The 21,572-nt window shown below is 35.5% G+C and overlaps 1 protein-coding gene across 2 annotated transcripts in view; it reads right to left on the reverse strand.

The window, feature by feature from the left end:
* The window catches only part of LOC150105074 (Golgi-pH regulating cation channel), a 450,265-nt gene that overhangs the window by 311,031 nt on the left and 117,662 nt on the right, over positions 1-21,572 (reverse strand). For both annotated transcript variants that reach the window (XM_090395474.1, XM_090395473.1), the window contains exon 8: positions 13,872-14,077. In XM_090395474.1, coding sequence (XP_090251600.1) covers positions 13,872-14,077 — 206 coding nt within the window. The remainder of the gene's footprint in view (positions 1-13,871; positions 14,078-21,572) is intronic.

Consider the following 21,572-nt stretch of genomic DNA (forward strand, 5'->3'; position numbering starts at 1 on the left):
ATGTAGAGATTAGAGTAATTATTATTTGCTTCAGAATCCAACATGATCTTCCATCACAAAGGCTAGACTTGTAAATATTATTTAATGTAAACAACTTACTTTACAATTTAATATTCATATAACTACCTTAATTTTGTCTAATATTTAATTATTTAATCAAGATATATGTATTAATAATGAAAAGACTGTATTAAATATTATTAAGCTATTTTAATTATTACTATGTTAATATTATAAGAACTTATATTTGATAATTTAATTGCGCATTATTTGAAATGTAAATATTCCTTATTTATTCCTATTTGTAGAAGTTTAGTGTTAAGCAATACTTCAATTTTATTATATTTTGTTTGGTTGTCATGGAAATGTATGTAAGTGAACGAGCACGTTTTTGGAACAGAACATGGGGAGAAAGCTGAAAGTTTACTAAAAAGGAATTAGTTAAAGAGATCACGAGAAGAATTTAGGTGTGAAAAACTGATATAAAAAACGAGGAACGCTGGAAAAGGGAGAGCATTAGAGATTTATTAGAGAGGGATTGGCATTAGGTTGGAATCGGAGCATTCGGCATTCGAAAATCACAGTGCAATAATAGCGAGTCGGCAAGTCACTCAAGCAGCTAAATAAAGTCTACTAATCGAGAAGCAGTTAGCTTATAAGTTTCGGAATAACAAATAAAGCTACGGAAGATAGCTAAGTGATATGGATAGACTAGCGATTACTTGAGTTGAGATTTAATTTCAGGGCCGACCTTTCAAGGACATACGGAAACTTGAAGCATAGCACGAAGTAACTAGAGAATAATTAGAGGCAACAGAGTTGTGTTTAATGATAGCGGTGTCAAGAATTATAGTGCCTAAAGGATTAAATTGAATGCCGGAGGAATGAACAACTGTGCATATAAAACCTCAAGTTAAGGAATTATTGTATGTTGCCTTATTTCATGACCGATCAGTAGTACTTTATGCAACAACGTTTGTTTATGTGTGTAGCGACCGATGATTAATTCAGTTATTGCTTAGAAGATTTATTTTAATGAGTGCCATATACTGTTTAAGTGTTTACAGTTATAAAAAGTGTTTGTGTGTAAGTTAAAGAAGAAAAAAGATTATCGGTAAGATTATTCCAACCTTTAATAATTCTATACAGAGAAGTGTGCGAGTTTCATCCTAGAAATTCCCTATACTAACAGTAACTGTTGCGGAGAATTAACTGAAGTGTAAAATTAAAAGTGTTTGTTTGTAAAGAGGTGTTACTGAAATTTTTATTGTATTTAAAACTTAAAGAACTATGAGATATTGATGTGAATGATCATTAAGGAACTTTATTAAATAGCTAAAAGGAACTGTGAGAAGACTGTATTACAGATAACAGAATTACCATTGTCTGAGTTTGCATGACTTTATTATCAGAAAGGCTGAAGTGTTTATAATAACTTATTTAGTATTTTGATCTTAAGTGTATAATTTGTGATTTTAAAATTAAATGTTTGTTTTTGTTTATCTAAAGTTATATTTTGCCTGAATCTCTTTTACTGCACCATTCATAAAATATTCGAACCAAAGCGGGTGAATTAAGTTAGTTAAATATACTCGGCAAGTATATATATTAAGGAGAAATAGTTGAGGGTTGATTTATCTTCAATTTTTGAACTAATTCAGATATAGAGTGGCGCAGTCTATAAATATAAATTTTCTCTATATTTGTATTAGAAATCAACTAGCAACTATTTTTTTAGGTTAAGAACATCGTGATAACTAAATGTTGGATCCAAAGTACAGATTAAGAAGAAGTAGGATCCAACAATGTCATCATGTCTAGATGTCAATCTATGACCGTATATGGAAGTTTCGAGAGACGCATGCATGCATGCATACATGCAAAGTCGGGGCCTTAATAGCTCCAGCATTGGGAAGGATTTCGTCTTCGGGTTCTGCCTTCTCTTACCTGGGTCCACTGCCAGTCATCAAAAGAGAATAGTCATATGTCCTGAGGTTCTTCGAGTCCAATTCATTCCCTGAGTTCACCACTTGTCTTATGTCATTGTCACCACGATACAAATGAAATGAAGTTTGGTGGCAGATCAAGAGCAAGTCAACAGAAAGGAAGAGGACAAAAGATTGTGAATGAGAGCATTGTAAGTACCTAAATATGTAATAATTCTGAACAATTCACATGAAGTGTCTCTGTTTGCAGTCAATTGTGATGACGTAGATAATTACAATAAAAATGTGTAATATTATAAGAGTAAAAAGAATACTGTATGAAGTAGCATAAGTTAATGTTGAGTTAAACTTGCTAAAAGGTGTGCTTTACATTCAATTTGTATAAGAGTGACTAGTAGGATGTATTAAATTGTATTTAGGTTTTAAGAGTAGAAATGTAGGAGAACTCAACCTGATTGCGATTCAATTATGTAAATAAACTAAAGTGGATTGAGCTGTAAAATAAGAATTCTTGATTTAATTAGATAGTTTGTGAACAATGCATTGGATTCATTTCAAACAAATTATGGAGACTACAACCGTGTTAGAAATAATTATTTTAATTTCCATGTTTCAAACTTCACATGCCAGCTTGGTTGGCCAAGTGGTTAACATATCCACTCTCCAGCCAAAAGGCTGTGGGTTCGAATCCTGCTGTGGCATGGATGTTTGTGGAAATACTAGTGATGGTAGTGGGTGATAGATGGTGTTGGTGTAGTTGCGGTTGGTGGATTGAGTGGTGGAGACAGAGTCGTACAGTAGGTGCCCTCCCTTGATGAGTCCTTGAACTCCCTAGAGGTGTCACATAATAATAATATTAAGGTCATCATCTGGAGTATACACACACACACACACATATATATATATATACAGAAACAAGCTATACTACATTTCACACAGTATGCCAAAGAGACAATGATTTGATCAACATTTGATTACTCTATTGGACTGACATCTAGTGGAAAAAAAAAAAAATAAAACAATTAAAAAAATAACTACATCAAAGCGATATTCTATTTATGATAACATCAGAGAACAATTTCATATAGATAGTTTTATTACAGCAAAAGTGGTGTCCTAATTTAACATGACAGTTGTTATATTAGAGTTAAGATCCTATTTTACCTACAATTGTACTTATAATTGACTCTTAGGCAGAAAGATTATGCATGAAGAATATGTGCTTTCAATATCCTTGGGATTTTTAGACCATCATTATTGTTAACATTAGGGTGGTTGATAAGAATCTCACAGGCCTCCTTAAATTAATGTTCATGCCATGTTTCGGTGTGATGTAAACAGTACGTACTTTTCCAGTCAATTCTATGTAGAGTATTAAGGGTATGATCAGAAAGGCTGGCTTTACCATAATTATTAAATTTAATGTGCCATTTATGTGCCTTTTTTTCCAGATAGGAATTGTACATCCTGTCTACCCTATACATACTGTATAGGGGAAACAGGATGTACTCTGTTATTCATTATCCATATAGATAATGAATAACAGAGGGGATAATGTACATCCTTGTCTCACACCAGATTTAACATTAAACCATCTTCCTGTACTTCCATCAATTCTAACTGCTGACTTACAACTCAAATAAAGACTAAGTATTGCTTGATATAATGCCCCATTGACACCATATAACTGTAGCATATTGAATAGCTTCTCTCTTGGCACCTTATCATATGCCTTTTCCAGATCTACAAAACTCAAATAGAGATATTTGTTATATTCCCATGATTTCTCCACTATTTGTCGTAAAGTGAAGATCTGATACTGACAGCCTCTATTTGAATGGAATCCAGCTTGTTTTTCACCAAGCTTTTCTTCTACAATTCTTCTCAACCATTTCTCAAGTATACTTGAGAAATGGTTGAGTTGTTGTTCCTCTGTATCGAGCCTTGATAAGACCCCATCTGGACTTCTGTGTGCAGCTATGGGCACCAGGGTTTCTTCGTGATGGGGAGGAAGTGGAGAGGGTCCAGAGACGAGTGACCAAGATGATAGCAGGTCTGTGGAATGAACCTTATGAAAATAGGTTGAAGATTTGTGGGTTGCAGAAATTGGATGATAGGCGAAGGAGGGGTGATATGATTGAGACATTCAAATTACTGAAAGGTTTTTATAAGATTGATCCAGAAGATATTTTTGAAAATATGACTGGTGGTGGGAGGACTAGGGGTCATGCATGGAAGCTGGGCAAGAGCGTGGTGGACAAGGGTGTTAGAGCTAGGTTCTTTACTTGGAGAGTGGTAAATGAGTGGAATAAGCTTCCAGAGTCTGTTGTGGGTGCTACGACCGTGAATGAGTTCAAGGCAAGGTATGATAGATACTGTGTGAATGTTGAATAGTTATTCTTGACATGATGTTAGGGCCTCCCTCGATGAGTCTGTCGACTCCTTGGAGTTTCCCGGAACAATAATAATAATAATAATAATAATAATAATAATACTTGAGAAATGGTTGAGAAGCACTGCATAGTTCAGGCCTTCTGAACTATGCAGGTAAGCCACTGCAAGACTTTTATACCACCATACTTCAGCATTTCTGGTCGAATATCATCTACTCCTGCTGCCTTACCACATTTTAAGCCTTTGCTGGCTTTTTCTACTTCAAGTATGGATATGTATTCCTGACTGTATGCCTTTTGAGTTTTTTTACCACTGTGCTATCACTGTTTGTTTCATTTAGCAATTTCTCGAAGTAATTACTCCATACTTCAAGGATATCATTTTCTCCTGTTTTCATGTCACCTTTATCATCTCTAACTCCTTTTACAGTACACTTTCCTCCATTTCTAAGCTTCTTCAACAACCTCCAAAATATTTTGCCACCTTCTTGATATTTATTTTCTGTTTTCTTGCCAAAGTCCTCCCATGACTTCTGTTTAGCTAGTTTTATACAGTGTTTAGCTTTCTTACATTTGTCTCTGTATTCTCTAAGAGCACAAGCTGACTTATTTGCCAGGAACTTTTGATATGCTTTCTTCTTTTATCTTCACTGCCTCTTTAACTTCCTGTGTCCACCATGGTGTTCTGATTTTTCTATCCTTGCAGACAACCTCACCACATGCCTCTCTGGCTGAATCAATCAAAGTTTTCTTCAAGGCTTGCCACTGAATCTCTAAAGTTTGGTTCCTGTTCTCAAACTCTTTCATTTTTCCTTCAATAATCTTTGTGTATTTTAGTCTACAGTTCACATCTGAGAGCTGCTCAACTTTGATTCGCTTTAAAACTTTCTTACATGTTATTCTTTTCGATATGAAATTCAATTTTATCCTGCTCAAGACTAAATAGTGATCATTTCCAATTTCAAATCCTCTGTACACTTTGGTGTCCTGCACCAGGGAGAAAACATCACTATCAGCAATAACATAGTCAATGAGACTTTTCTTATTCCTAGCCTCTTCTCTCCATGTGAATATGTGCACATTTTTATGTTGGAACATGGTGTTAGTAATAACCAGTCCATGTCCTGAGCAGAAATCCAACAGGTATTTGCCATTATTATTAGCTTTGCTCTTTTCTCCAAATTTCCCCAAAATATTTTTGTATGTCTGACAATCATTCCCTATTCTGCTATTTAGATACCCAACAAGAACCAACTTTTCCTTTTTCATTGTGTCAGATGCTTTCTCTAAATCCTCAAAAAATTCCTCCACTTCTACCTTAGTAGAACCTTCTGTGGGACCATAGGCAAGTAAGTCTCATTGTCCAGTTCCCCATTCTGATATTTGCCCACATCACTCTACTTGAGACTGCCTGCCATTCAAGAAGATTAGCCTCGTATTTAGCGTTGAATACAATGGCTACTCCTTCTTTTCCTTGATTGTCATTGCCTGAATGCAACATTTTGTATTTATTGCTCAGAAAGATCTCGCCAGTTTTGGTCTTTTTTGTTTCAGTCACCCCTATTATGTCGATCTGGTACTTATCTAATTCCTCAGCTAGCTCCATTTCTTTGCCATTCAGGCTTCTTATGTTGATAGTACCGATCTTTTACTCTGGTGATGTTGAGTTCGGGTGTTTTTTCAGATTTGTTCCAGTAGCTGACTTTTCGCTGTTCACCCTGGTTCCCTGATGAAAACAACGGGGGTCTTGTTTAACCGGGTAACGCCCCAGCCGGCATGAAATTTTTTCATGTTGTACCATCATTTTGTAATTTGGTTTAAGCCAATAAGAATTACAATTTGGTCAGCTAAATCCCAAATTGCCAGCCCATCCTCGTTCGTTCAGTCAGGTAGATACCTAACAGGGTGCACCACAAGAAGGTGAGGATTGGACATTAGGTTAGAAGCCCTGGTCGGTTCTCTGCATTCCTTTAAAGCTATGTGGAGGTCTCCTCTCAATTATACAGCTTTGACCCTTAAGCACCTGTTTAACTTGTACAGCGAATACATTTTAAGGCAGGGCTGGAGGAGTCTTCAGTTGAAATTAAAATTGGTAGAAGAAATATTAATAATTTGAGGTATGCAGATGATACTACCTTGCTAGCAGAATGTCAAGAAGATTTGGAGGAACTGATTATGAAAGTTAAAGAAGAAAGTGCTAAATGTGGCCTTAAACTTAACAGCAAAAAGACAAAAGTTATGGCAACATGTGAAGTTATGATTTTGAAGTAGATGGGGAGAAAATTGAAGTAATAAAGGATTTTGTGCTCCTAGTATCCTGAGTTGATAAAGATGGGTATTGTACTGAAGAGGTTAGAAGAAGATTATTACTCAGAAAGAAAGCAATGACAAATTTAAGCAAGATCTTTAAAGATATTAGTCTTGCAACAAAAATCAGAATCGTGAAAGCAATGCCATTCTCTGTGGTACTGTATATATGTGAAAGTTGGACCCTGAGAAAGAGTGAAAGAAGGAAGATAGATGTATCTGAATTATGGGTTTGGAGATGCTTACTAAGAATACCAAGGACTGCAAATCAAACCAATAAATCAGTGATAGACAGAGTAAAGCCAGATTGCTCCCTGGAAGCTAAGATCATCAAGCAAAAATTGTCATACTTTGGACATATTATGCAAACAAATAACAGTCTGGAGAAGATGATGATACTTGCTAAAGTTGATGGAAGCAGAAGAAGAGAAAGACCAAGAATTAGATGGATGGATGGAATTAAAGAAGCAACTGGAATGCATGGAAATTCTGAAAGATACGGCCAGGGACAGATCTGAATGGAGAGTGTATGTTCATAGAATCATCAGGAGCGAAAACGACTCGATGGAACATAACACACAGTTTATTTTTGTTTTTTGGTGAGGTCTTGTGAAGAATTTTGTTGATAGTATCTTGGCTGTAGCCAATTTCAGGAAGGTATTGCTAATAACCTTTAATTCATCTTTAAGTGCTTGTTCATTGGAGCAAATCTTCAAAGCCCTGTTTTTTTTAGTGTGTTAATGATACCTAATTTTTGTGTTGGGTGGTGGTAGGAGTTTATGTATATATGTTGGCCAGTATGTGTAGACTTCTGGTAAACAGTGAAAGAAAAACTGCCAGAAGGAAGACGTGTGACAAGTGTATCTATCAAAGGAAGCATGTTCTGCCATTCAATCTCAATTGTGAATTGTATGCATTTGTGTTGTTTGTTTAGGTGGCTGGGGAAAGTGTCTAATGTCGCAACCATGGGACAGACAGCAAAAAATATCAACATATCTAAGCCACATTTTGGGTTTTTAAAGGAGAGGAATCTAGAGCAAGTTGCTCAAAAGCTTCCAAAAAAAGTTATCAATGGGGGGGGGGGAATGGTGAGTCCATGGTTGTGTGCCTTCTTTTTGTAGGTAGAAAGTGTTTTGCCACACAAAATAGCCAGAACATAATACATGTGCAAAGAGCACTGTGATATCGGGAGGGAATTTGTCCTGTAACAGAAGAATTGTGTCACTGATTGGGATATTTGTGAAGAGGGCAGAGACATCAAAACTGACTAATAAATTACTGTTTTTCTAGTGTGATGTCTTTGATTTTGTTTACAAAGTGTTGTGTATTTTTAATATAGGAGAGGGAATGACCTACCAACTCCTTGGGTGTTGATACTAGTTTCTTGGATAGATGATAATTTGGGCTGTGAATATGAAGGTCGAAATGTTGGGAAATTAAAATAATTATTTCTATCATGGTTGTCGTCTCCATAATTTGTCTGAAACGAATGCCGATCACCATGTAACACTAAAGGAAAAAACATTGGACTGATTTTGTCAATGCATTATTCCCAAAAATTTGAAACTACATGTGATTGAGTAATGAAAAGGTGAGTATCTATCTTGGATTAAGTGATTAAGTTTAAGCCATGACAAATTTAAAGTAAAGATTAAAGTTGGTGGGGAAATAAGAACAGTATCTGCTTTGTCTTAGCTTAGAATCTTACAAACTCACTCAATAAAGTAAAATGTTACGGATGGCGGCCGCCGAAAATTAAGACAGTTGACATTTCATGACATTTTGAGACACTTAAGGAATAATTGAAGACGAAGCAAGATGATTACACTATGGTCATTAACATGAGCCTTACCAATGCCATTTCTTGTTCTTTGTGACCAATATAATAATTACATCTACAGTTGCTTTTCAAAGCACTCGCATTTTTTGTCTCTCAAAATGTTAATTACTATATGCTATTTTACATACTTCAACAAACTTGTAAAATACTCATCCGCTATGTACAAGATAACACAAGAAATACATTGTGATTGTACAGCACTGTATAAAACCTGTAGCAGAAGAAAGGAATAATTTCAAGAGGCCACTAGCACTCACTCCAAGCACTGTGTGCAGACAAGCATTACTTTCAGAATGTAAGTAATGCTTGTCTGCACACATTTTTCTTTTAATTTTTCTTTTATAAACATTATTTTGATTGCTGTTTTTTTTTCACAAGATTAGACTGGCTGAATTATAGTTGAGGTAATGCAATAGAGTTTTCTAGCAGATTCTAAGCTCATATCTTCATTATCATTTCAGAAATTGTTTATCTAATTCAGATGAAAATCCAATAAGTGTTATGTCACTTATTGGATTTTCATGTGTTGAAAAGATTTAACTGATCTATTATTAAAGTAATATAGCATCTATGTTAAAATACAGTTTTCTAGATATTGTTTGATAGAGGTTAGTGAAATAAGTTTTTTTCTTCTCCTTAATACTCTAAATCTCTGGATATTTTGAAGGACAAAACATTATACAATAAGTAAAGCCTTCAACATGACTCCAAAGTCTGATAAAATAAATATCAAATATTTATTTGATATTTATTTCATCCAGACAGCACATATTCCAGAAGATACATAATCAGGAATTTTATATGTACCCTCCAGAGGGTACATATAAAATTCCTGATTATGTACCTTCAAGATATGTATCCCACAGAAGTATGCAGAATTTTGCATAATTACTAACTTACAATCAACATTTTTTTCTCAAAATTAGTTATCTGTTAGACCTACAATACAGTCAAATCTTATATTTCAGCCTTCTAAGGCTCTTTTAACTGCATGAATCCACTTAGATCTTGATCTTCCTATGTATCATTTTTCCTGCCATCCCAGCTCAAACACCTATTTTGCTACCATTTCTCACCTTGTTCTGTTTTAAGTGGCCATACTACTTCAGATTATCTCTGCTCACATATTCCTCAATGCTTACAATGTTAAGTTCCTTCCTAATATTTTCCCTTTTAGTATGATTTTGCCATTGATGATATCTGTTCATTACCCTAATTTTTCACAGAACTCGCTCATATCAGTGGTCTCTCATCTTTAAATAACTGTTTTATTTCTCTAAATTAAAGATGCCAAGAAATTATATTCTTAGTTTAATCCTTTATTCAAGCATTACCTTGATGGACCTGTGTTTCACTCAGGATTTCTCCATGAGAGCAGGTCACAAAGATGCCTCCAACAATCTCAATCTTGAGCCTATCTCTTCCAAATTATACCCATAGATTTCACTAGTGGATCTTCCCATCTTGGTCTTCCTGGTTTTCTCTTTATTCTTGGTTGCCAGTTGAGTATTTTATACCATCTGTTATCCCTGAGTCTGAGTATGTGACCTGCCCATCTCATCTTGCTTTCATATACTACAGTTACCACATCTTTTATGTCTGATCTCTTTCTTAGTTCTGTGTTTCTAACATATTCCATTTTGCTGATGTTACAAATCCTACGTTCTATTGCACGTTGAGTTATTCTGAGAGTTTCTTCTTCTTTTCTTGTTGTGTTCCATGTTTCTGATCCATATATGAGTGATGGAAGAATGTCACTATTAAATAGTTTTGCCTTCGCAGAGATGTCATGACTTGGATCAGTAAGTGTTTCTTTTAGTCTGTTGAATGATAGCCATGCAGCTTTCTTTCTTTTTGCTACTTCTTCAGATAAATCATTATTCATTTTTTATTGTTTGTCCTAAGTAATTGTAGGAGTCAACTTGTTCTATAGGGATGTTATTAATACATAGGTGACTGTCACTTGTGTAGATGTTTTTGATCCATTTTGTTTTTTCTAGATTCATTTCTAAGCCTATCTTACTGCTGTTTGTGTATATTTTTTCACCCATTTCTTCTTTGGGGTTGTGGGATATCAGTACTAGATCATCGGCAAACATAAGGATTTGTAGTTTTTCACCATCTATGCTTATTCCTCTGTTTAGGTCTATTTTTTCCAGAATATATTCTAAAGGGCCGGTAAATATATTTGGGGAGATCACATCGCCTTGGAGGACCCCCTCTCTTTATATCTATAGGTTGATCAAATAGTGTTATTTGTGTGGTCTGAATTTTGTTAGGTCTATTTCTTTTATCGTGTGGATGTAAGTAGGGTCCACATTTATTTCCAGTAAGGCACTGATGACTGCATTGTGTTCTATGGTATCAAATGCTTTTTTAAAATCAATAAAGAGGAAACAGAGGGATTTGGTATTCTCTGCATTTTTCTGTTAGTTGTGAAATGACCTGGATATGATCTATTGTAGATAAGCCTGTTCTGAATCCTGCCTGCTCTTTATTGGAGTTGTCTTCGAGAGTGTTTTGGATTCTGTTCAGTATTACTCTGTTCATGATTTTATATATATGCGAGAGTAGACAGATTGGATGATAGTTTTTTTATTCCTTGTTCCTTTATTTTGAATAGAAGTATGGTTTTTGAGGCATGGTCTTTGAAGTACTACAATGTGAATCTGGCAGCCAAGGCTTTGAAAATAATTGGTCTACCTTGTTGGATTTCTTCAGCCTTAACATGATCAAGTCCTGAGGCTTTACCTTTACTCATTTTCTTAAGGGCATGTCCTATTTCTTCTATCCATTTTCCTTCTATTAGTATATTTTTCTTCATTTTGATTCTGTAAAGCAGATGGAATTGACTGTTTAAAATTTAAGTCTTTCTCTATTTTTTTCAAGCTGGTTTTTGCCTGCACTGTTTCTCTTAGTTTTTGTATCCTAAAACTTTGTAGTCTTCTGGAATTCTTTTCCTTAGTAACTTATGGATAATTTTGTATTCAAATATTTCCTAAACTTGTGGTAGTCTATTTGTTTGGGTTGGCTTTTATGGTTTGATGTTGCCCTTATCCAAGCATAAGCAAACAAAATTTGCATATGTAGTATTATCATCACAAATGGGCTACTTGTATATAGAGGCTAATATCTTCATCAATTGTATGAAGTTGGTATATCAACTTCATCAATTAATGTCTTTATCAATATAACTTCAACAGCCTGTTTCATTATGTTTTATTTCTCACACAGATCTACAATTCATAAGCTAAAATTGGTTTGAAATGATGTTTTGTGCCAATTTGTTTTGATAAAATTTCTCTCTTATTCCATATAAATTTATTTATTCAGCTGATTCCTACCATACCAGATTACTAATTCTGCTGTCTATTTCCATATTTAATTTGCCATCTTCACAAAAAATTGTCTAAACAGCAGAAATATTTAGGGTGCATCTGATGTTTTCACTGCCCTGCCAATTTTCATAGTTTTTCTCTTTTTATTGCAACTCTTCATACCAAATTCATTAAGCAGTCATTCAATTTAGTTAAGGAATCCTGCACTTGCACTAGATTAGTTGAATTACTGGATACTTGTACAAAAACACACCTGTCAGAGAAAAATAACGTGAATGAATTTACTAGAGAATACAATTTGATTAAATCTGTCTTTGTTCTTAAGAAGGAAAGGAGAGTTAAACTATATTAAATAATGTATGAATAATCTGCTGTGAAAATCATTCATGATCAAATTAGTATGCTATGTTCATAGTTTTCCACTTTTTATCGCAAATCTTCATACTAAATTCATTAAGCAGCTATTCAATTTATTGGAAGTTTATTTTGCACTTGGTTAGACTATAATAAATTTAGTTTAATCCTTTATCCAAGTGTAAGCAAACAAAGTTTGCACCTGAAAATATTTTCAGGACTGAGGTAAGGTGGTATAACACCAGGCAACTCTGAGCAAAGGTGGACCAAGCTCTCATCACTCCTTGTCTCAGTATCTCCCATAATGCAAAGCACATCTCCTTGCAGACATGGATACTGCTATACATAGTGCTGGTGTTGTACCACCTTACCTCAGTCCTGAAGATATTTTCAGGCACAACCTTTGTTTGCTTACACTTGGATAAAGGATTAAACTAAATTTATTATAGCTATTCAATTTAGTTTTAAGGAATCCCACACTTGTACTAGATTAGCTGAATTACTGTATCAGAGAAAAATAATGTGAATGAATTTACTGAAGAATACAATTTGATTAAATCCAGTCTGAATAATCTGCTGCAAAAATCATTCATGATCAAATCAGTATGTTATGGATGTTCATAAATAGTATTAGGCAATAGGCAGGGATTATTTTTTTCAACAACCTGGTTCCCACATTATCAAACCCTGGTACATACCCGCAATAATAACATGCTTGCTTTAGGTGGAACCTTTAAGTGGAATTTAAAAAAAAAAAAAAAAAAATTAAAAGGGCATGCCTGTGGGATAATTATTAAGGCAAATGAAAACAACCAAAGGTTGAAGCCATTTCTTTATTCACATGAAAAAATGCTGATAAGTAATTATGCTGAAGTAAAAATGCTGATCACACTGTTTGAGAGAACTCAGTATATTAAAGTATACTATATGACAGCAATGCTAATTCCTTTGAGCCTGTGCAGCTGTCACTGTGAATGCAATAATTATGAACTCTTGATTTGTCTTTCTGTAATACAAAAAACTGTAGCACACTTAGCTAATTTTTCATTAAGAATGAATGCCTTGAAAACACAATATAAAAACTTTGTTTACTGATACTATCATTGAGCAGTTTATAATAACAGATTAAAAGTAAGAGAGAGAGCAAAACATAAGATGTTCATTACATGAACGTTCATCATCATCTTTAACTGGGCATTAGTAAGGTGGGATGTCACAATTATAGTCAATTTAAAATCTTTGGGGTCTGTGTCACCCCACCTTACTAATGCTGGGTTAAATATTTATCTAAGCAACTTCTATGAGCATCTACTATGCAACTTCTCATAAAAAAGCAAGATATAGCATTTCATAGAAAAGAATCTGTGTATAAATCTGGTTATGCACAAGAAACACTTGTAAGAATAACCAACTCACACAGAGGTGGCAGAATCCCTCCCTACAGGTTGAAAAATTTTGGAGCAATTCTCACTCGGAAAATGAGAGCATCATAATTTGGCACTTCAAAAATACATTCACCATAACATTTCTGCTAAAAATTATGGTAGATCTTGAATGCAAAAAGATTTTTCATTGAGGAACCTATATAGTGTGAAAATTAATTACGTTTAATAAATACTTTTCCCTGTAGATAGATGATTATTAAAAGTGAAACTGTAGCACACGTGCACACACACACATATGGAGAACTTACTTGCAGAGTAGATCCCTCACTCATTGCTTTTGGAAGAGATCCAGTACTTGAATCCTGCTTAACAGTTGAACCTTCTGTGTTGTCATCTGGTTGGTTAACTGAACTTTTCTCAGGAGTAGGTTTTCTTTTATCTTTGCTTTTCTGATCATCTGAGTCATTAGACACCTGTTTATTACTATTCCTTTTTTTATCTTCATTAGGTTTATCTGAAATTAATTTTCTTAATTAAATACACATTACTTAACTAAAAAATCATATTATACAATTATAAGTTATGTATCAACCAGTTAACTAAATGGAATCTAAATACCAAGAAAACATGACACAGGAAATTGAAAATGACATAAAAGTGAGTGCTACATAAAATTAAAATCAAATAAGTGCTATTTATTTATTTATTTATTTTTTTTAAGGAATCCATAAGTTTATCAAGTGATAGTTATGTTATGCAAAATGAACATTTAATAAAGCTAATTGTTCAACATTGTTTTCTGGCATATACCCTTAAGTCTATAGTACTATAGTGCAATTAAGATTATTACATCATAGTTTTACATCAGTAATCTAATTTCTTTTATTATCTGTTGGATTTCTAATGTGATTAGTTCATACTTTTCCATTCTAACTGCCTCAATGTCTAGGTCTTCTTTAGGCCCTTCCCCACCATTTTTCTTCAAATACCTACTTTATGAATCTCTTGTCTTCTATGAAAAAAAAAACATTAAAACAAGTCACCACACTATTTAATTTAGCTTTACTTACATATTCTTGAATGTTAATACTGTCACGTTCTTTACCAATATCATTGCTTTTACCATGGTGCTGTTAAAGGTATCTTCTCTTCTCTAATTTTTCTCAGAACACTTTCATACATGTGGTCACTCATATAAGAGGATTAGAAATTAAACAGATGACCAAACTGTTTGATCATCTGTTTTATATCTAACCCAACTGTCAGATCCATAAATTAAAGTGAATTTTAACTGCTAACAATTTGGATCACTAATGGACCGGTGATGCACAACATGCATCCCCTCACATGGTCAAGTAAACCTCATCGTTCTTCAAAAGCACAGCAGTAAAGCAACTCTCACAGGCTGGCCACAGAATTGCTTTACTGTTTCCCAATCAGCTGGTATGTAATCTTACTATCATTTAAACTGCCGGATCATCATGCCTAAAGGAAGGCTATATAGTGGTATGCAGGAAGCAATGTCTACATGTTTTTTTTTTCTCTTCACCTCTTAAATACTAAAATGTCAAACTCAAAATAGATAGTGTCACTTAATTAAAAATCAACCCACCTTCAAAAAAATCCATAAAAAGCCCTTCACCTTCACTTCAACATTTGTAGAACACAAATTATGTGCACAATGACCTATAGATACCCCCCTCATGGTGTCTACACCTTGTCGTGGTGGGAGGCTTGAGAATTCCTGTGATCCTGTGAGCTATACGGCCCCTGAGAGGAACTGCTACCAGCAGGGCCATCCAAGCAAAGAAAGACAGGTCACAGGGGAGGGGGGGGGGTCACAAAACAAGTACCAAGTAATCCTCACTGGATGGACTTAAATGGATATCAACCCAAGCCTTGGAATAATGGATTTCGAAGAGGTTCATGCAATGTGACAAACTTGTACAGAGTCAAAGCATTTCAAGAACTTGTACAATAATTAAATAGATATAAAATGGATACAGTATAAATTCAATAGGCATGTTGGACAGGATAAGGTTTAAAGTAAGATAACCTTTTACTACTTTATGGTAGAAATAACTCTGATAAACATGAATTTGGAACAAGTTTCATCATTAGAAAAAAAATTATGGTCATCTCTAATTGAATTTTAAGCTATGAATAAAAGAATAAACAAGCTAAGAGTACAAGCAAAATGGTTCAAGATAACTTTTATTAATGTAAACACACACCCCCACAGAAAATAAAAGATGAATTCTATGAAAAACTGGAACTAATCCTTAAAAAAATTCCATGACAGGATATAATAATTTTATTAGATTTCAAAGCAAAAATTGGAAATAAATCTTGGAAAAGAGTTAATATAAAAAATATATATATTGGAAATCAAAGCCTTCATGAAGAGACAAATATTAATAGAAAGAAATTATTAATTTGGCTGCATCCAGAAATTTAATAATCTTTAATAATTTAATCTCTTTTCCACAGAACGGCCTGTTTGTCCAAAGTATGTTAAATTACATTTACATTCTGTGGAAAAAAGAATGAAGGAACATCAGTATTATATCGAATACGTGAAACCTCAAAAGTCTGGTCTGGCACAACATAGTATTGACACTAAACACTTTATGGTAGAAATATTGTCTTCTCCACAGATGCAAGTTTAAATATGAACGCCTTTTCAAAGGAAGTTGTGAAGCCCTTTTGCATCAGCCAAATCTGAATCGAAATGCTCTCCCAAAAGTTTGGGAGATTCTTATCTTATGAAACCATCAAAGAAATAGTTTTTAAGAATTATTTAATAATATTTTATTAATATTCATTTTCTAGCACACGGCAACAATTTTAATTGGTAATTCACTGACTGTTCTGTACTTTGTATTCCATTCCTTTTAAATGTTTGTTCTACACTGATGATGTACTGTTAATTTCAGTATGAAATATTTGTACCTTTATTTCATTAAAATCAATTACTGTGGTTATCATGTTAAGTTATTTTCAAATACTCCCAGTCCCCTCCATTACATGCTGTCTCAAGTAATTATCTCTCAGTAGGTGTATAAATTCCGTTTCCTTCCTGCATATAAACTTTTTTCCTTCTAATCTATATCTCCACAATTGAAGTCTCCCATAATAATTACTTGGCCTGCACTACTTGTAATAATTTTCTTATGCATGTCATCCTGATCATCCTGGAAACCTTCTGGTCTATAGTAGCAACCAACCATATATTTTGTCTTATTGGCCTCAATCTCATCTCAAGACTTTTTCAAAAGAACAGTTACCCTAATGCCAGCCTTCTATTCTTTTTGGCTGAATTCATCTCTATAATCAGCCCCCCCCCCATCCTATCATTTTTACCTTCCATGAAAATACTAAACCCTTCAACATTCTATCCCTGTAATTGCATCCTCTGCTGTTAACCAAGTCTCATTAATGCTTTTAAATTTTGGCAAGGTTGCACTAACTATTGCCAAAAATTTCTCTCCTTGTTCCTGATACTTCTTGCATTAGAATATAGAAAATTATGTAAATAAAGCATTTTTACATGTTAGATAAGCAAACAAAAAATTCAGAATAATTTTGTAAACAAAAAAATTATCCTGAATAGCTCGGCTTATGGAAAAACATGCCAATCAGTTTGGTCATTAAAAAAAAAATAAAAAATAAAAAAATAAAAAAATCAGCTAACGCCTTTTTATTCCCGTATATGGGGAGTAGGCGAGGCCATTTAGCCTTATCTAACTTTTGGAGACTGAGTGGGCAGTTCAATCTCCACTGGTACCAATCAGAGATAGATGGCCCAAGGCTATCACTAATTAAGCAGTACACAGTGAAGAGAGATGGCTCAAATGTGCCGCCATCTCGTGGTCCCTAACCCTAACACAATATATTTAATGTCTGAAATAATGTGGGTTCTACGGTTGATTTTCTTGAGTTTACGGGACGAAAAACCCGAGTTTCTGGGAGGAAAAACCCGCTTGCCCGTGCCAGAGATCGACTAACTCGGGAACTCGTCGAAAAAAGGCTTAGAAAAATTTCCTCTAGTTCGCCAACTAGCACTTGACCGCTCAAAACCAAGTCTTCCTTCGTGCGGCCAAGTGCCGTAGTGTGCAAACGCCACATCCACTGAGCTACACAGGCTCAGTTTGGTCATTAGTCTTTTCTTTTTTTTATGTTGGGCCCATATACGAGAGGTTGGCTGGTCAACCTATAGTAGACTTTAGTACTGTATAATACGGATAGTGGGTTGGGAAAGGAGAAATTTGTTGACATTTGATTTAAAAGCTTGTATATTGTATTCCTTGGGAAATACATCAGGGGGAAGACTGTTCCACAGTACAGCAGTAGCAGGGATGAAGGAGGAGGAAAAGAAACTTGTTCTGTGAGTTTCAAGGTGTACTGTGAAAGGATGTTGGGCTGTGGCTGTACGTGTCCCAATGGGCTTAGTACAGAGTGGGGGAATTATTGATGCTGTTTCAGATGAACATTTTTCATGGAAATATTTATAGAATATACAAATTGCAGAGACTAAATATCTGTGTGAAAGTGAGAGGAGTGAAGTGGTAAGAGATGGGTCATTTATCAGTCTAATTGCTCTCCTCTGTATTGAGGCAAGCATTTTGAGGGAGCTTTTAGGAGCCCCACTCCAAATGTGAGAACAGTATTCAATAGATGGGCAGATATGTGATTTGTATAAGGTTAACAGCTGTTCAGAGTTGAAGTAACGTCTTGAGTGAAAGAGAAATCCTAGTTTTTTGGAAGCTGAGGATGCAATGGTTGTGATGTGTTTATGCCAGGAGAGGCCTGATGTCAAGGTAATTCCAAGAAGAGAAATCTCATCTTGTCTGGGAATTTGAGTGTTATCAAAAATAATACTGGGGGAAAATGGTTCTTTTTTGTGGGAAATAAGACAGAACAGGGTTTTACTAGCGTTGAAGTTGACAAGGTTATCTGAGCCCCATTGGAGGATGGCTTGGAGGTCAGAATTAAGGGAAGTTGTGGTTGATGTTCTGTGGGTTGAAGTGAGTTGTGTAGGATAAGGTTTAAAAAATGAAAGGGAGGAGTGCAATGTGCTGTCATGCAAAACTGTGTATTGGGTTGGAGGTCAACTGAAGTAGTTCACTGATATACAGAAGGAAGAGGGTCGGTGAGAGAACTGAACCCTGTGAGACCACAGCATTAGTTGGATGGTGAGAGGATAGGGAGCCATCTACAACACACAGTGTGCATCCAGATGGAAAGCTGGGTACCTTCAAGGCAGAGTAGGAGTTGAGAATTGATAGTTTTTCTCTATCACTTTAAATAGGACTGAGGTGAGTGAGATTTGTCACCCTTTTTTAGGAATGGGTTGAATATAGGCCAATTTCCAGGCTTTGGGATATATACCAGTAGAGTATATATGAGAGTGTGTGGCATAGGATAGGAGTCAGTTCCACTGCACAGACCTTCAGGACAATTAAAGGAATGTCACTAGGGCCAGGATCCTTTTTTGTGTCTAATTTAGACAACAGGCTTATGATCGCTTTCTGGCAAAAGGATAAGGGGACATTGTATGTTGGGCAGTTGGAATGACTGGGGTGCGTTTGCCATTGTCATATGCATGCATTGGAGGCAAAGTGTGAAGCCAAGAGATTAGCTTTTTCTGTGGGTGATGTTGCAATTGAGCCATCTGGGTATGATAGGGGTGGGAATAGAGTAGGGCAAAAGTTACAACCAATTGCTTTGGCAAGAGACCAAAAGGCATGGCTGCTTTTGGTCTCTTGCTGCAAGTTTCCTGCTTTTTGCCAGTTCAAATTTTGTTTTGGAAACATCGATAATTTTCTTGCTTCTATTTCAGGCTTCAGTATAGGCATTAAAGGAGGATGGAGTTCTTCATTTGAGCCAGTTGTGGTATGCCTGATTTTTCATTTGTACAGCCTTGGAACATCTTTTGGAGAACCAGGGTTTAGATAGGGGACGGCAGTTCAGAGAAGTGTGGGAAATGTATGCTTTCATGCCAGTGAGAATTACTTTGGTGATACATTCAGTGCATATGCTTGGACTGGAAGACCGGAAATAATAGTTGAACCATGGGAATGAAGCATAGTAGTCTCAGAGACTGTCCCATTTGGCAATGTTATAATGCCAAACTACTCTTGTGTGGGTGTGACTGTGAGTTGTTGCATGGGAGAAGAGATGAGCACTAAGGTTGTGGTCAGAATTGCCCAGGGAGCTCACTGCATATGATGTAAATATGGAAGGGCCACTGGTAAGGAAGAGATCTAGGGTATTTGGGAAGTGAGTCGGGTTATCTGATATTCTGGTCGGCTTGTGAACAATTTGTGTATGGTCATTAGTGATGGCAAATGTTTCGGCATCTCTGCCTGCAGGATCTGTACAACTAGAAGAGGAAAGCCAGTTGATGTTATGGACATTAAAATCACCAAGGAGGATGATTTCACTGTTAGGAGAGTGGGACTGGAGAAAAGCAACTTTTATGGGGAGGAAATTAAAGAGCTCAGCGTGGTTGGTGGTATTAGGAGAGCAATAGAGACAACAGATGAATTTGACTGAGTTGGGGAGGGATATTTTCAATCAAAGAAGGTCAAAGTTGGACGATTCTAGGTTAGGTGCTCTCTGGCAGGGTATGTCAGAGTGGATATATGCACAGATGCCACCCTTGGGTCGAAAGGAGTTAAACAGTGTATAGTTTGAAAGGTTGAGATGGATAGCGCTGGGGAAAGGTGAGATTTGAGTTTCTGTAAACTCAAATCTCAAACAAAGAGTAGGTGGGGTTTGGTGGACTGCAGATAATAGCGGAGTTGAGACCACATATGTTGGAGTTGAGTTGGAGATAATAGTTGAGCTGCAGATAATAGTGGAGTTGGAGACCAAGGTTGGAGTTGAGACCACATATGTTGGTGAAGTGGATATGCAGGGTTCTGTGAGTCCATACCATTAAAAGTTTTTCACAATTAAATTGTTGAAAAACAAATTGTCATGTTTAGAGATAATTGTAGCATTAACAAGTATAGCACATTTTGCTTCATTTTATTTTTGTTTGTGACAAAACAATAGCCATTATTAAAAATAATAAAATACTTATAAACAGTTTATAATTCATAGTGAAACATTGAATTATCAAGAAACAATGATATAAATAAACTGACTTCATGAAAAGTGTGCATCGGTTGATTCACAGTAGCATTGTCTCACTACAAAAATTGTAATATGAGTGAATGCAGTGTTGTATAAATAGCAATGATCATAATTGAATAGCAATGTAAGAGTAGATCATCATAATGCAAAGCATTGTAAGGTGTTGTATTATTGTATATGGGATATATAAAACTTTTGCGTTACTTAAACAGTGGTATCACTTCTTGGTCTGGGTTTCCATAATGTTTGTTTCCATAATGTATAGATTTATACACACCAGGATGGATGTGTGTGTGCTTGCATCATTGGATACCATGGCTATTAATGTGAAGTCATTGGCCTCTATATGCAAGTAGCCTAGTCATGAAGTAGTCATCAGGTCCCTTCTTGCAGCCATTTCATCCGGACACAGTTGCACTGCTTGGAGAAAAAAAAAGTCAACAGACATCCCCATGAGCAAGGTTCATCGTACCTTGTAACGAGTCACGTCTTTGCAGCTGGTATAAACTGGAGAAATATGATGCTTCCAAGTCAGTGCAACTGTGTCCGGGTGAAATGGCTGCAAGAAGGGACCTGGTGGAGTTTGAAAGAGGGATTGTGATAGAATGCTATATTGCAGGCCTATCTGTTAGGCAAATTGTGAATAAATTGAGGCATCCCAGGTCGACACTCGGTGATAACATACTGAGATGGAAAAGCAGGAAGTCAACTGCAAGTGCTACCGGAAATGGATGACCAACCACACTCACTGAATGCGACCATAGGGCGATACGAAGGATAATATATAAAAACCACCATTCATCAGCCAACACACTGAATTCAGATTTCCAGGCATTGACAGGAACACATATCTGCACAAAAACATT

The sequence above is a fragment of the Typopeltis vanoorti genome, chromosome 7 (assembly GCF_054136105.1).
Source record: "Typopeltis vanoorti isolate ZY-2024b chromosome 7, IOZ_Tvanoo_1.0, whole genome shotgun sequence".
Taxonomy (NCBI): domain Eukaryota; kingdom Metazoa; phylum Arthropoda; class Arachnida; order Uropygi; family Thelyphonidae; genus Typopeltis; species Typopeltis vanoorti.